The sequence below is a fragment of the Bombus pyrosoma genome, linkage group LG7, assembly GCF_014825855.1.
Source record: "Bombus pyrosoma isolate SC7728 linkage group LG7, ASM1482585v1, whole genome shotgun sequence".
Taxonomy (NCBI): domain Eukaryota; kingdom Metazoa; phylum Arthropoda; class Insecta; order Hymenoptera; family Apidae; genus Bombus; species Bombus pyrosoma.
The window spans coordinates 13,671,370-13,686,365 of NC_057776.1; the positions used below are offsets into that span (position 1 = coordinate 13,671,370).

General features: G+C 32.4%; 1 protein-coding gene across 1 annotated transcript in view; it reads right to left on the reverse strand.

Moving 5' to 3' along the window:
* LOC122569788 overlaps positions 1-10,685 on the reverse strand; it is a 71,680-nt gene extending 60,995 nt beyond the window's left edge. The window contains exon 1 of the mRNA XM_043731379.1: positions 10,326-10,685. Coding sequence (XP_043587314.1) covers positions 10,326-10,389 — 64 coding nt within the window. The 5' untranslated portion in view covers positions 10,390-10,685. The remainder of the gene's footprint in view (positions 1-10,325) is intronic.
* Between the last annotated feature and the right edge of the window lie 4,311 nt (positions 10,686-14,996).

The window sequence follows — 14,996 nt, forward strand, 5'->3', positions numbered from 1 at the left end:
GCTCCAGGAAATTGCATCTGGCGATGTAATTTTAAACTAGAAATCAGAGTGGACGTTCCCGTGAATTTATTCGACCGTTTTCATCCACCTCCGAAATGTTGCAACATTTGCGAGCTTTCGAAACCAACTTTCCTGCATTTATATCTCGCCAGCCAGTTTAAAAGGTGAAAATAAACAGAATGTCGAGCAAGATATCATGATCGAAAATGTAATAGTACCATTCCGAATAATCATGATGACTTTTTGCCTTTTCAACGTACCCCGTTAATACAGGTGAAACAATAAACCAATATAATTTCCGCGAATCAAATTGTAGATACGAAATCGTTAGTATTGAATAATACATTAATGAGATTCTACGGATATCAAATATTCAGGAGCGTGTATTTCTTTATTCGAAAGATATTGAAAAGTTTCAAAGTAAAAGAATCAACCGATGTTTCAAAAGATACTAAAAAATGAACCATAATAATAAAGAACGTAATTGAGATTTACTAAAAAATTATGAAATTAGGTCGGTTAAAAAATTACAGAGATAAAATCTGGTACAAAATAATTCAACTACAAAAGTAAAAAATACTTGTATGAAAAGTTCATGTCCCATTACATAATTGGAATAAATATTCATTTGGATAAAGAAATGGTATGAATATGTTACTGCCTTATTATAGTAACATAACTATGCTATGAATTAGTAATTTTATTTCTCGAAAGTGAGCACATTTTCTATTCAAAAATTATTATGAGAACTATCATCTAGTATTTACTGCAATTTATCTTTCAGAACTCTGACATCTCCTTATAGTTACATGCCTTTAAATATTCACGAACAATAGTCATCAAAAATCCATTTTTTAGTATTAAATTAAATTTGCATAAGCTCTTCAAGGTTCAACAGAAAAAGGAAGATCCAGATTCAAAGAAAGAGAAAGAATTATTATTAAATATGTATCTAAAATTTTATCTTAGAGTTTTAAAAATTATACATATAAATATCTTTTAAAGCGGTTTCCGTGATATTAAGAAGTCTACTTGATCAATTCTAAATTTTATGTACACCTTTAACGCATGTATTTTTGTAAACCTTGCTAGAATTAATTTAAAATCTCTTACTTTTTCATTTCTCCAATCGACAAAGAATACAAAAAGGTAAAGATTATTTTAGTTAGACTGCAAAATGTTGTCACGTTTTTAATTAACGACTTTCTCCTTTCATTCTGCTACTTATTATAGCCGAACTTATCCTAATTAAAAATCTACATTTCTCTATCTTAACTAAGCAGATCGAAATTATGGAAACTACGAAAAGACATTTCCCTTTCGCGCTTCAACAAATTATTAATTAACTAGACGATGAAAAAACTGGTCTCGAATCCTAGACAATTGTATTTTCTTTACAAAAACATTAGGTAAAATACATGGCTATTGTTAATTCATTCGTCATTATCATCATATTAATTAATCTACCAATTAAAGAAAATTCAACTTTAAAAATGTATAAATATGTAAGTATATTCCAGACATTACATGCTCCCCAAATTTGAATATTTCATTCGAGAAAATTTATGAATATTATTAAGATACAGATAAATATATAATATATATGTGCAAAATTTCAACAAACAGAAATTGTACAGTTTTGTTGCGAAAGATGCCGAAACACCACAGCTTCCAGCTGAAGGACGTCTTAATCGAGTACGTTAATTAAAATCACCGATCATATTAATTAAATACTGTAAGGACGATCAGTAATTTTAATGTCCAGATCAGCAACAATATCCGGCGTACAACCGACACACGACGTCTATTATCTTTGGCACAGTAGACAAAACAATGATGATAACGTTGTCATCTCCCGCATCAGAATCGGATACTCTTTGACCTGACGTCGCCTCTGGCATGTATTTAACAACAATAACAACAATAACGAAGATAATGTTGTACGGGCTCGAACAAGTCGAGTACGGATAACCTTTCCATCAGGGTAAATTACAAATCGGCCGTAAGAGATAATGGTCCAGCAAGCATTTTCGTTTTCGAGAAAAAATCGAAATGGAGAAAAAAATTCGGAAAATCAGACACAACGATGGAACACATGTATCAACGGCATTAAATTAAGCTTTCAAAGAGCGATTCTGAAAAATGGAGCGACAAATTGTTTCCGCTACTACCATCGTTACAAAACGCGATTGCTTTTAATTAAAATTAAAAGCATTCGTCACGTATCTCTACAATCGTGAATTCGTCTTTCTTTCACTGACTCTGAAATTTTTTGCGTTGGCATTTTTCATCTTGTTACCTTTTCGCTTGCACCAAGCCTGAATCGCTTGAAATATGACAAATACACTTTCATCGCTTTACAACTGATGTAGAATGGTTCATTTTACGAAGTTTAGTGATACGTGAATGGAAATAAAATATGCAACAATCTTTTATTCTTGAATCTTTATAATACGAAAGTACGTTTCGTCAGTAAATTTGAAATAATTACGATCAGTGTGACGTTTGTCTTTTAAAAGGCAAATCTCTTAATAACGAAGTTTTTTTTTAAACAAGCAGGCTATTTTCACAAGCAGATCGTGAGATATGTAAAAATCAATAATCGTCGATAACATCTAACGGATGCAGATATCAGTTTCGAAGCTCACTTGTTATCAGATCTTCAGCTTCAACGAGTTAATATTTCGTTGGAGTAAAGCGCAACATTTTAACAAATCGCAAGTGGAAATCACAGTAGAAGTCGTTTCGCTCGTTATAATAAATTACTAAAATTACTAAAACTGCTAGAAATAATTCATTTCTAATACTCTGAAAGTTATTGCAGAGATCCGTTCTTCAAATCTTCTGAAAAGTTTATCACAAAAAACTACTCCACGGACCTTAAAATGTCGAAAACCGATATATTCCGACTATGTTGGAGAATCTAAATCAACCATTGTAGCGTTTTCCTATAATCCTCTCTATATAGCGAGCTACGACCCACTAAAGATAAAAAAGAAAAGTCACTTATTGAATCGAGTATAATCTCAAATGATAGTATCTTATCACTGATGAAATGTTTTCTTTTCATCGAAGATTCACGAATCAATAACCGCTAAACGATTCATTGTACGCGATAATTTGCAAGGCGTTTAAATGTCTCGTCTGTCGCACTTAAAATGACCGACATACGAACGAGTCTTTTTGCAGTTCTTGGCTCTGCTCGACACCTCGACAAAACAGATGGTTGACCCTGCCAACAAACGACCCTGCTTTTCGAGTGCCAAAAACTTTCCTGGTCTTGCGACTTCCCTCTCGAAATGATCGGGTTGCATGTACGACTTCACGTTAATTATGAACCTCGGTATCGAACTGAAATGCCTTCCTACAATTCATCGCAAATCAACGTAAAACAACTGCTTTTTACAAGCAGTCTTTAAACCAAATACTTTGTTTCAATAGTCGAACGATGAATTAGACTATATCCATGAATCGTATTTGTTATTAAATTATGAATTATTAATTCCAAACAAGCTTATAAATAGCGATAAAGCTTCGAAAATGTTTACCCTTTATATATTATTAAACGATGATCTTGTTAGCAAAGAGAACAGGAGAAGCGTAAAATTTGGAATATTAGAAAATTTAGAAATTTCATAAAGATAAATTGGATTAATTGTTACTTCAATTACAATTCATATAGAAAAATCAAATACCATTGAGGTTCGCGGAACTTTAATTGTATTGATAAATCAATTACTTCGGAGACACTGAATTGTCGCTTTTATTACTTAAAATGCAATTGGAATTAATAACGGTGTACGACTATAAAACGATTTAATTTTATTGATATTCAATTGCATTCAGAGTCTACGACCGAAGGAATATTTCAATTTACTTTAGCTCCGATTTAATTGTCATCCAATCAATTGGTCACTCCTATCGGAATTAATAATTATAATATAGAAGAGTGAACCTTCGAAAGTATTAAATTAAACGCGATTCAAATCACAGAGATAGAATTTAAATATTCCCAAGTACTTGTTACTTAAATCATATGGAATTTTAATTAATCGAGTAAACATTTACACCAAATTTAAACAGTCTCGCAAAATCTCATAGAAATAACAAAATGTTAACAGTACTCCAAAATCAATTTCATAGATATCTCTATTTACAAAACGTTAACGAACTACCATCGAAATTTTTAATCAAATTTATCGCGTTTCGATTAAATTAAAAAAAAAAAATGCACAAAATAGCATTTAGAAAAAAGAGAGAGAGAGAGAGAAGAATGAATCAAGTAACATCCAATTAATAGATAAAACTATGATCCAATAATTTTTTATACCAATAACGAATTTTTAACGGTACTCAAACATTAATTTCATAAATACTTTAGCTTACAAAACATTTACAAACTACCATCGAAACGTAAATCAAATCTATCGCGTCTCGATTAAATTTGAGAAAAAAGAAAAAAAAAGGAACGAACAAACTACAGTGCTAAAAAAAAAGGGGGAGTCCTGAATGAAGTAACATTCAATAAATAGATAACAACTGGATCGTCCCAACGGAATCGCAGCTCGAGTTTCTGGTCAATCAAAAAAGCAGATGAACAGGGCCGATACAATCGACGCCCGTTTAAAACCAACAGATCGAGACCAGTGCCGCGTACTTCCGAGTACATTGTTTTCCATATTCACCAGAGAATTCTCGCGCGTTGATTGCGGTACAAAAAGTAAACGAAAAGTAAAAGTCGACGAATGAAATTGCACGAAACGAAAGGGAGAGAGAAAACGCAAGCGAATGAAACAAGATTAGCAAAAGAGAAAAAAACGCTGGTTCTGGGCCAGTAAGCCGACCGATGGTAGTTGTTGTGTTGTTATTTACAGCTATAATTGAAGGGACCAAGTTTCAATACTACGCGAAAACTCCTCGGCTTTGGATTAAGGTATAAAGTCAGCTAACAGTGGTCGAATCGTGAAAGATCCAGAGACTACGGAAACTATACCGATACCTTGTGCTCCTCCTTAACGAACAGTGTGCGAAGGAATCCTCTTAATGTGATTAAACTGCACGTATTCTACCTTATCCTAGCCATAATCGTAATCTGAATTTAAAGCGATGTCTCTATAAGACCTGAATTTCATAAATACGCGTACTCATTGGTTCTTTGTGCGCTGATTTTCTTTACGAATGAACTTTAGGCTCGGTGAACTCTTTTCGACTGAAAGGTTCGGTAATTAATCGTAGCGACGACGGTTTAAATCTAAATCTAAAGGAACAGGCTAAAGTTGAAACGCGAACAGGATCAAAGAAGATGATGAGCCTTCATAGATGTTAACTCCGTTACGAAGGACAGGTGTGTGTCTTTGAGCGTTGATCGATAACGCAAAGAATGAATAGCCTGAATGGTTACTCGCATCATCATTTGTGCTCATCTGTACCGCTTTTGAATCGCCAGTGTGCTGTGATACTTCACGCGATCCTTAAAAATCGTTGCGAATTGCTACGTAGGGACGATTATATGATATTCTTGGGTGAAGTCTTTAAAACCTACAATGGCTATGTTGCGTTCGTTTATTTAAATTTAAAAGAACTGTTCGCTAGTTGAGAGCTGTAACATTTGTAAAACCACTATATTATGCAAAATTTCATAGTAATGAATAGAGCTTCTGGTACATGCGAAGAGCGTACGACGACAGACACGCAATCTTCGATATTGTTATTCTCATGGTATTCGATCGTCAATAATTCAAATACAATTTTGTTGAAAAGACTGTCTAACAGTTAAAATAGAATTAATGTTTAGAAATGGCTGATAATATGAGATAATTTAATGTAAGATATTTTGCTAAAAATATAATTAAAATGTAGGATTTATTATTTTTCAACTTGGAATATGTGTTATGTCACTCGATATACATTTCTGCTAACTTAATCTTCATCTAGTAATATCGATATTCATTTTTAAATCCAATAAATTGCTCGAATACAGTTTTCGTACTCCTGCGTCGCCGAGAAAGTTATTCAAACTACATTATAAGTAGATACATAGAGACCTAACGAATATTAATAGTTTAAACAGGGTCTACTGTAACTAAAATATCGAGAATGTCATTACCAACATTAGAACTGTTTATAGTACATGGATCATATTCAAATGCTCGCTCTACTGAACGGAATTTTAAAATCTAAAATCGTAGCACATGCTATATATACGTCATCTTAAGAGCAACGAATGCTTCAATTTTCTATCTGGTTAAACATTGCGTTATATAGAAGAACAAAATGATTATAAAACAATTTTAAGCGTCTAGATACAGTTAAGAATTATTTTTAAGAATGCAATTAAGAACGAACGTAAACTGCGTGCTCGAAATTCTACGTTTTTAAAATGAGTTAAAGGGTAGCTTTTATCTGAAAATTTTGAAATGAAATAGAAATCGAGTTACTTCGATCGCTATCACTTTCTTCTATATAGCGTGTTCAGCATTTGATAATACTTTTAATGCACAGATCATGCAAGTAAGAAATTACAAGAATTGCTTCTCATAAAAGACATAAAAAAGTAATTCGATTTTCAAGAGCTCGTTAATTTAAACTATTGTGATCAGTTACTCGAATATCTTTATCCTCTTCCCGCTTAACGAGACTAATTAATTAACTCATGAAATTGAATCTTAGATTTTCAGTTATCTGATAATGAAATCACTTTAACCGATTTTAATATCTACTATTATATCGATTTCGAAACAGAAATTACTTTCCAATAATTATTTTAAATGACCGTTCACATATTCCACGGCCACGACTATTATTTATTACGATTATTTATTAAAGGACTTATACTACAATTAAATATATGGCTCATGTATGTACATAGTCGGAAATTTTTAATTTACTCCTTCAATTAATATCGAATGTTTTTGTATCAATTTCAAAATCTTTATCGAACAAATACTTTAGAAACTAAACAAACATTAATTACTATTGAGTAATAGCGATAGAAGTTAGCGTGTATTATAAATAAAAAAATTACGAAATTTGTAAAAATTCATTCATAATTATACCTGAAAAATGATTTCCTACTATTTACCATAGATAACGAGGAAATTCGATTAGTAACGAAGATTTATAATACCTTTAACAGTACTATCCCATACGTTTATCATTGCGCTCATTTCCTTCGTCATAATATCATTGTACTGCTACACGACTTGTTTCTAAGAGTTATTACTTCCTACTCCCATCAGAACGAGGAATTGTAATTTCTTTTCTCCGCAAACAAAGAAAAATTCGATTACAGAGGGTTAACGATATAAAAGCAGCAGCATGGAAATGCGTTTCAACGGTGGCGGGAGTGAAAATAACGTGATGCTATTTCGCATTCCGCGAATAGCAAGTTCTCGCGGAAAAAGAGAGATACTGATGACCGGACATCCGTCTATCTTGGGTGCGCACGTATACCTACGCGGCTGGTTACGAAAGGAGAACTTAAACTCGATGGAATGCATGGCGAGAAACCGGCTCTCCTCGTATGAGAGAACGGCCTGCGAAGAAAAACAGGCTGAGAATGTTTTTGATATTCCAATGCGACCATTTTCTGTATGGATTCGAGAAAACCTTGACACGCGGTTTTGTCATTGTGCACATGGAATAGCGATGGAATCGATCAGAACAATTGTCATCGTTGACCTCTTGTATTAAGATGGAGAATCGACACCTGCCATTCGGGTCATTGTTGCGCAGAGTCGTTCTCTTCATACATTAATTAAATTTTTTGATTCTGCGTAACTATCACGTAATATTATGTGAACAGATTGGAACAAAAAGATATGTGGCGCCAAGCGTATATTGAATATCGAATTTCAGGTTTAACGAACGCAAAACACAGAACACATTAAATTTTTAATTAAGATCAGATATAATAATACCTTCATTCACAAATGTGTAGTCCTTTTCTGCTCTTATAATGATAATGAATTATCAAGGAAATGAAGGAATGTTTAATTTATCAAAATTTTGTATTCATGTAAAAGGATTCATTTCGTATTCAGAAATTTATAAAAATTATTTACAACAATTAGAACATAATTATGAACGAAAAATTATGTGTCGACTTGCACGATGTTCTAATTTAAATCACTCTATTGAAATAATTTTCACTAAGTTAGAAAGCTTCGAGAAGTATGCTTGAAATATGAATGTGACTTAAAATAACAAATATTGTAGAAAACATAATACACACAAGTGTCAAAAATGATTAAAGTTATGATGGAAAAACGCGATGAATATACATACTAGGTATAAAACGTACAAAAAAAATATCTAATCTTAGCCTGCATAATTGAAGTATTTATTACAATATTTAACATAAGAGTCCTGTAACGACTAAAATTATAAACAAAATAATACATCTTAATAATTTGAATAGCCTTTTCTAAATTATTTCCGTCTTTGTTCTATGCGTATATATTTAGATTTTAACAAAATGAGAAAATGATGTAAAATAGAAATTACATATACAGGAAGTATAATATAACCCTGAGCATCTGCTCATGATCTTACTTTATAGTTAATGCTAAAAATAGCCTAAGAACTCCTGTGCAGCATAATACATACTGACGGTTTTAAGTTGCCTACAATAACAGTGACTTTTAATAGATCCATATAGACTTACGTAAGTAATAATCGTGGGGCAAGTTGTTCTTTATGATACAAAATGATAAATTAAAAGACATAAAACACTCGTTTCTTCCTATTTTTAGTGTAAATTTCGTTACCGAAATTTAATTTCAACTGACTAAATTCATTTGAATTCAAATCGTAAAAATTGCAATTCTCAAGTGTACGTGTCTTATTCTATGTACATATTGCTAAACAGGAAGTGCGTCTGTGTCATTCTGAAGGGAGATAATTTGCTATATCAATGATTTAAAGCCATAATTTGCAGAATCAAATCTTGTATGAATCAAACATTATCATCCTATGAATGATTCATCAAACATCATCATCTTATCATCTGGTTTTCAGAACAAGTTTCAAAGCAATGTGCGAAAAACACTACGATCTTCCTCAATTTACGTAATTACTGTGAAAAACGTTTGACAACCGGCTTGTTCGAAAATTCCAAGGACTGAGTCAGTCCCATCGCTATACGCTGCTAAGGTAAGGCCAGGCGCACGCCCATCCGGTCGTCCAATCAGCGACTGCGACGTCATCTCGTACGATGTAACGGAGAGACTCACCCACGTGGTAAGAGCATCGTGTTATTTTAGTATCGCACCACGAGAAAATCTAATTGCACGATCCTGTTCTCAAACGATCATTCTAGAATTTCACGGCGTGCGTATTTCACTCTTTACGCGATCGTAAATACCGTTTCCGAATGAAATTAAATACAGTTCTTTATTTCACGTTAGATTTACTCATAAAAATCAAAGCATTGACATTAATAAAATACGAATACATCGCGACTGCGAGTCACAACATATGCTGTTGATTTTCAATTCGCTGCAGCTATATTTCGTTTAATTGACCAATTAGGCATCAGGGGAAAAAAAAGAACATACATCAACTTTTTTCTCTGTTAATATCATCCATCGATATTATTATTATTTCGATTTATAATCGATCTTATGATTATGTATAATAAAGAATTTCGATCCTTTAAATAACGTAAAAATTTGTGAATGAAATACGTTGATATCGTTATAAAGAGATAATAAAATCGTCCTCGATGATGAAATCGTAAATTGGATTATTTACGCGATTGATAAGTTACGCAGGCAGATGTGTCTGATTGAATGAAATCAAGGACACAGTGAACGCTGTGTAGGTCAGTTAATGGTTTAGTCACCAGAGGCAGCGTGTGTAAACAAATTTACGAATTCACACGCAGTAGCTCGTACGAGATCTCACAGGCGGCTATTATAATTACACTCGCAAAACACGTCAGGAATAGAGCGAAAATATCTAAAGATAGAACACTAACGCCGCCTCCAATGTCCCCGTCTAACGTTTCGAATCTACGTATTCGATCATCGAATTTCGATCAGTAAAATGTTTCTTTGGATACGAAAATTATGCCGCCATTACTTTCAATATACCGCGCTAGGTCGACTGTTGCGAAAAATCAAATTCTTCAAACATAAATATACACACACCTTTCCCTCGAAATACCACCGTTATCGCATTCAACGCCACGAATGGAGTTTGACTGTTCGATCGAGATTTCGTTGACCGAAAATGAGATAATCCTGTTGTCCGCGAGACCATACGTAGAGTATTTCAGAGTTTCTGCTGAGAAAACACGCGAAAGGTACGTAAAAGTTACTCACGAGAGTAGAACGCAGTGACGAGTAAGGCAAGCCAAGACAGCTGTTTCTCCATAAGTTTTCTCATTTCTAGACTTCTTCGACGACAGTTTGTTTCACAGGTTCTGTTTCACTCAGACGAGGTCGTAGCGAAAAACGCGAATGCAATTGACTCGCACACGAGAGCAAAAGTGTTTTCGAAACGCTAACACACGATAGTCTAGAACGAGCGTGTTTCCTCGAAAGGTTAAATAGAATGCAAAGAACGTGTCACACGCACGTTGTTTCAATTTCTTCGATACCGTAAAACGTTATTCTTAACTCACGAATACCAGTCAACGAATACGTAATCACAATATGACCCGTACTTCGCAACCGGTAGTGCACAACTGACTCTGGGAATGCATTTTGGCGGCAGCAAGCTTTAAAGGCGTTCGTTGAGTGCGCGTGCGCGCATCGCTCACGCCACCGGCTTGTTTGGTGGGGTATTGAGACTACTTCTTTCTCTTTCGCTATAGCTCTACGATGTTTTGCCGAACTATGTATGTTAATGCCGGTGTCGTTACTCATTGCAGCTTACAGCTTTCGTAGCAGGCTGTGCAAGCTCATTAATCGAAAGCCTTTTCAGAACAACGACAAAGCAGGACCTTGTGTTCTGCCGAGAATGGAATTTAATTAAGAACATGCTTTCATTGTCGATGGACAATAGTGATGGATAATTAGCGGATTTAGGTGGAATACCAACATGTCTGGGTGTTCACGTATGCAACGGGTGTCCCTGATAATCGTGATGATACAATACGCATCAGATGAAACGTTACGACTATGGGTATCAATCGCGATAAAGTCCGAATTAATGATTGTTTAATTATAACGGAAAATTGTACGAAATATATCGTTTTATGTAGTTAACCACGTTGTTTCCTGAAAATTGTTGTCATATATAATATAGTGTATAGCATTTATAATTTATTTTTCTGTACTAATTGGACCAATTATTTCACGATACTTATGCTTTATATTTTTGCTATTATGATACTCCATCAAAAAATCATCTATTAAAGAATTATCCATAATTGTCTTTTTAATACTTCGCTTTTACATGTACAAAAAGAAATCTTTTTACATACCGCATGGTTATAATTACTACGGAAAATGAGTAAATAGGAGCTGAAAACTGTATCTGAAAACTGATTGTTTTTAATTGAATTGTGTATCGATTAAACCTTTATTGAATTTAATTGAATTATACATACACTTTGAGTAGAATAGTTTTACTTTTACAAAATGAAATATCGTTTCGTTTCTTGCATCATTTAAAAATAAGAAGAACATCTTCACGCCTCGTTAATGTATTACACCAAACTCGTTTTTAATGACAATACTCTCTCTTTGTTGTCAATTCCTTTAAAAGTAAATTCTTTAGTGTTTTCAATCCCCCGACATTGGGTTATAAGTCATACAATGCTTTGCGTTAATAATATCTAATTTTAATCTTTATTCTATATCTTCATAAATCATAAATATTGATGATCCGTGCCACAACATAAAAATACAAATCAGGAGGAAATATATACTCTAAAATTACTTAAAAATATCTTAAAATATCTTAAAAGTAACTTAGGCTAAACTGTTGTGAGTCATCCACGCTTTAACGATATCAATTGAGAATTAATCAGTCTTCGACAGAAGTACTACCTACTAATTCTAAATCATCACCGATGAAGATCCATTTATATTTTGATTAATTGTATTGATGAAATTAAATTTTAAAATGCAAATTGGTTTGTTCATGAAATCAATTAAATTTCGTATAATTAAATATTTACCACCACACAAAATATTCACGAAAAAAACTAACTTTCACGTTATTTTAAGACAACGAACTATAAAACATGACCGATATTAAGATTATAATAAACACTGAATGGTATTTAATCTTTATCAACAGAACTCAGGTCTTTGTGGATTTATGAAGTTATGCCGTGGTTGAATTATTTGTTTATAAACCAGTGATTAAAATGATTATCTTGGATCCTAAGTTTATCACCATCTTAACTTTGATATATTAAAGCACTTTAGAACTACTAGACGACATTACTAGATCCGATAGGACAAACAAAGATTCCTAACAATTGCGCAATAACAAGATTTTCCCTGTGAGTAGATTATGTTTGCGATGAAAACGAGAGTATATTGTACTGATTTCCGTACAACAGTTCATACACAGTGTCGAAAAAAAATCCATTTCATTTTCCATTAAAAGCTCTGATTATGTAATTCTTTCATATGAAAGCTGAAGGAATGAATATTTTCAGTGATAGAGAAATATTTTTTCTATAAAATTGAAAAAATCCCGAAGAAGAAATAATTGCTAGCTGATATAATTTTTACGTCAACAGCGCTTTTTTTTAGAAAGTGACAATTTTATAAACAAATTTCGTTGGGAGATTACCACATGACATATATGTATGTACGCAATATAACATTATTGATGATGATCAGACTTGACTCATATGATAAATAGTACGAAGAAGCAGATGGAAATGTATATAATAATATATCATAAATATGACATGACGTTTAATGATATGTCAAAATAATCCAAATTTCAGATTGTAATACCTAATTTTTAAATAAATGATTTTTAAAGCATGAACTTCAATGTTTGTTCATACAGGATGAAAAGATACGTCAAATATGCAAACAAAAGTATAAGACGTAATTGCATGTTTTAAACGAACCGATTAATTTTGTTTCATAATACATTTTTCTATTTATAATCATTTTAAGGTTATTTTAGTTCCAGTTGCACGATACACCTTGCATAAATGCAAGCATGTGAAGTAAATTTTCAAAAACAATTTGATGCATATATATCAGGCGAAAAAATTGTATCTTATGCTTTTGATATATTTCAAAGAATCACTCTCTATTTGTTTGAATAAAACATTCAGCAACATAATGTGCCCTATATAATATTATGATGTATGATTGATACGCTTGGTTCGAATAAAGAAGTTAGACTTCAGACAGTTATCCATTATAATCAATAATAAAAGCATGTTCGAAATTGATAGATGTGATCAAATAATGACTATATTCTTCCATATCAAAGAAATCCATACATCAGCATACACTTGAATATTTTCTATTGCTTATTCAATATGTCAATTTGGAATAATTGATTAGCCAAACAAATTTCAATTCTATTTAGATCGCAGAAATGATACTTCTACAAATGCATTAAAAGTGATAATGAAATGCCGTCGTTCCAATGAAACTAGATTGGAGATTAAGATGTGTATGTTTTAGAAAAGGTAAACGTACCGTCGTTTGATATGCGTGTGACGTTTATAAAATTAACAATGGTAAATGGGTAAAGTTACCCTCTGATAAATGTCTTAAAACGTACTATGAAATGTAAATGATTACTTAATTATTATTTTCGAAGGAATAATCTAGTTTTTGTTTGTAAATGTTACAAGTTAATCTTTAACATACATATGAGAAGTAATCAGATTTATTTGAACAACTAAAAATGAAAACATTTATTTAAACGATGCTTCTTTTACTAATTAATCTCCCTTTTTAACAGATTATATTTTAACAGATGAATTTCAGAAAAGGATTTATGAATTAATGAATTAAAGCTATATAAAATGATACTTTTGGTGTTATTATGTTACGTTATGTAGATGTTACAAGAGCTAGCTAATGACGTGATCACGAAACATACACATGTTCAGGTCTGTTTCGTTTGTACTTTTTGTGCCATTACGGCAAAGTACGGGGAAATTTACGATTTTCAGCAATGAAAATAATCCTGTGCAACCATTTGTTCGAAATAACATAAATAACGACGAGAGAAAACATGCTGCAAAAATACTTATTTTAGAAATGCTTTTACATTTTTTCGTTTTATAAAAATACAATTCTCATTATCATAAAAACTTTTATTGTCCTTCGTGTAACAAGGATACTTTACTTTTACAAGGTACAACAATACTGTACCTTTTAACGTAAGAAAATATTATAGAAGAAATTTTCTAAAATAATTTCCATTAAATCTTTTATCTTTATCGATAGAATGCCGATATTTCTTCATTTCTTGTTTTTCTCGTCGATCCTTTCAAAATAATACGTTTTCATTAAACATATTACGAACGGTTGCGGCTAACGACACAAAAAAGGGAGAAATGTTAACACTCAATCTACAATTCAAGTCGTACACGGTCGAGGACATTTAAATACCGGAAAGAACAAAAAAAAAAGTACAGTAAATAACGTTATTGCAAATTATGGAATTATAGAAAGAAGAAAGTCTTTTTAATCTTAACTTTAATCTTAAATACGGTGTTTTTTCGTGAAATTTTGAGCATGTTAGAAGAAAAAGAAAATTTTCGTCGTATTACGCTTTCCTGAAGCTAAAACTATGTCGCGAGTATTGTTCAGAAATGTAAAATAAATATAGATACGGGCCATATGAAAACTAGAAAATACTATACCTATTATAATATAATAAATCAATCAGCCCGAATAACACTTAGTCATTTTATATGTGGCGATCAACCGACGTAATGACACCAGATTGTAAATTATTGAAAGTGTGTTGTCATGGTTTTGCACTAAATATAAATACTCGTCACAACTGGAAATAACCTGGACAATTTACGTAGACGCGTGAATTATATG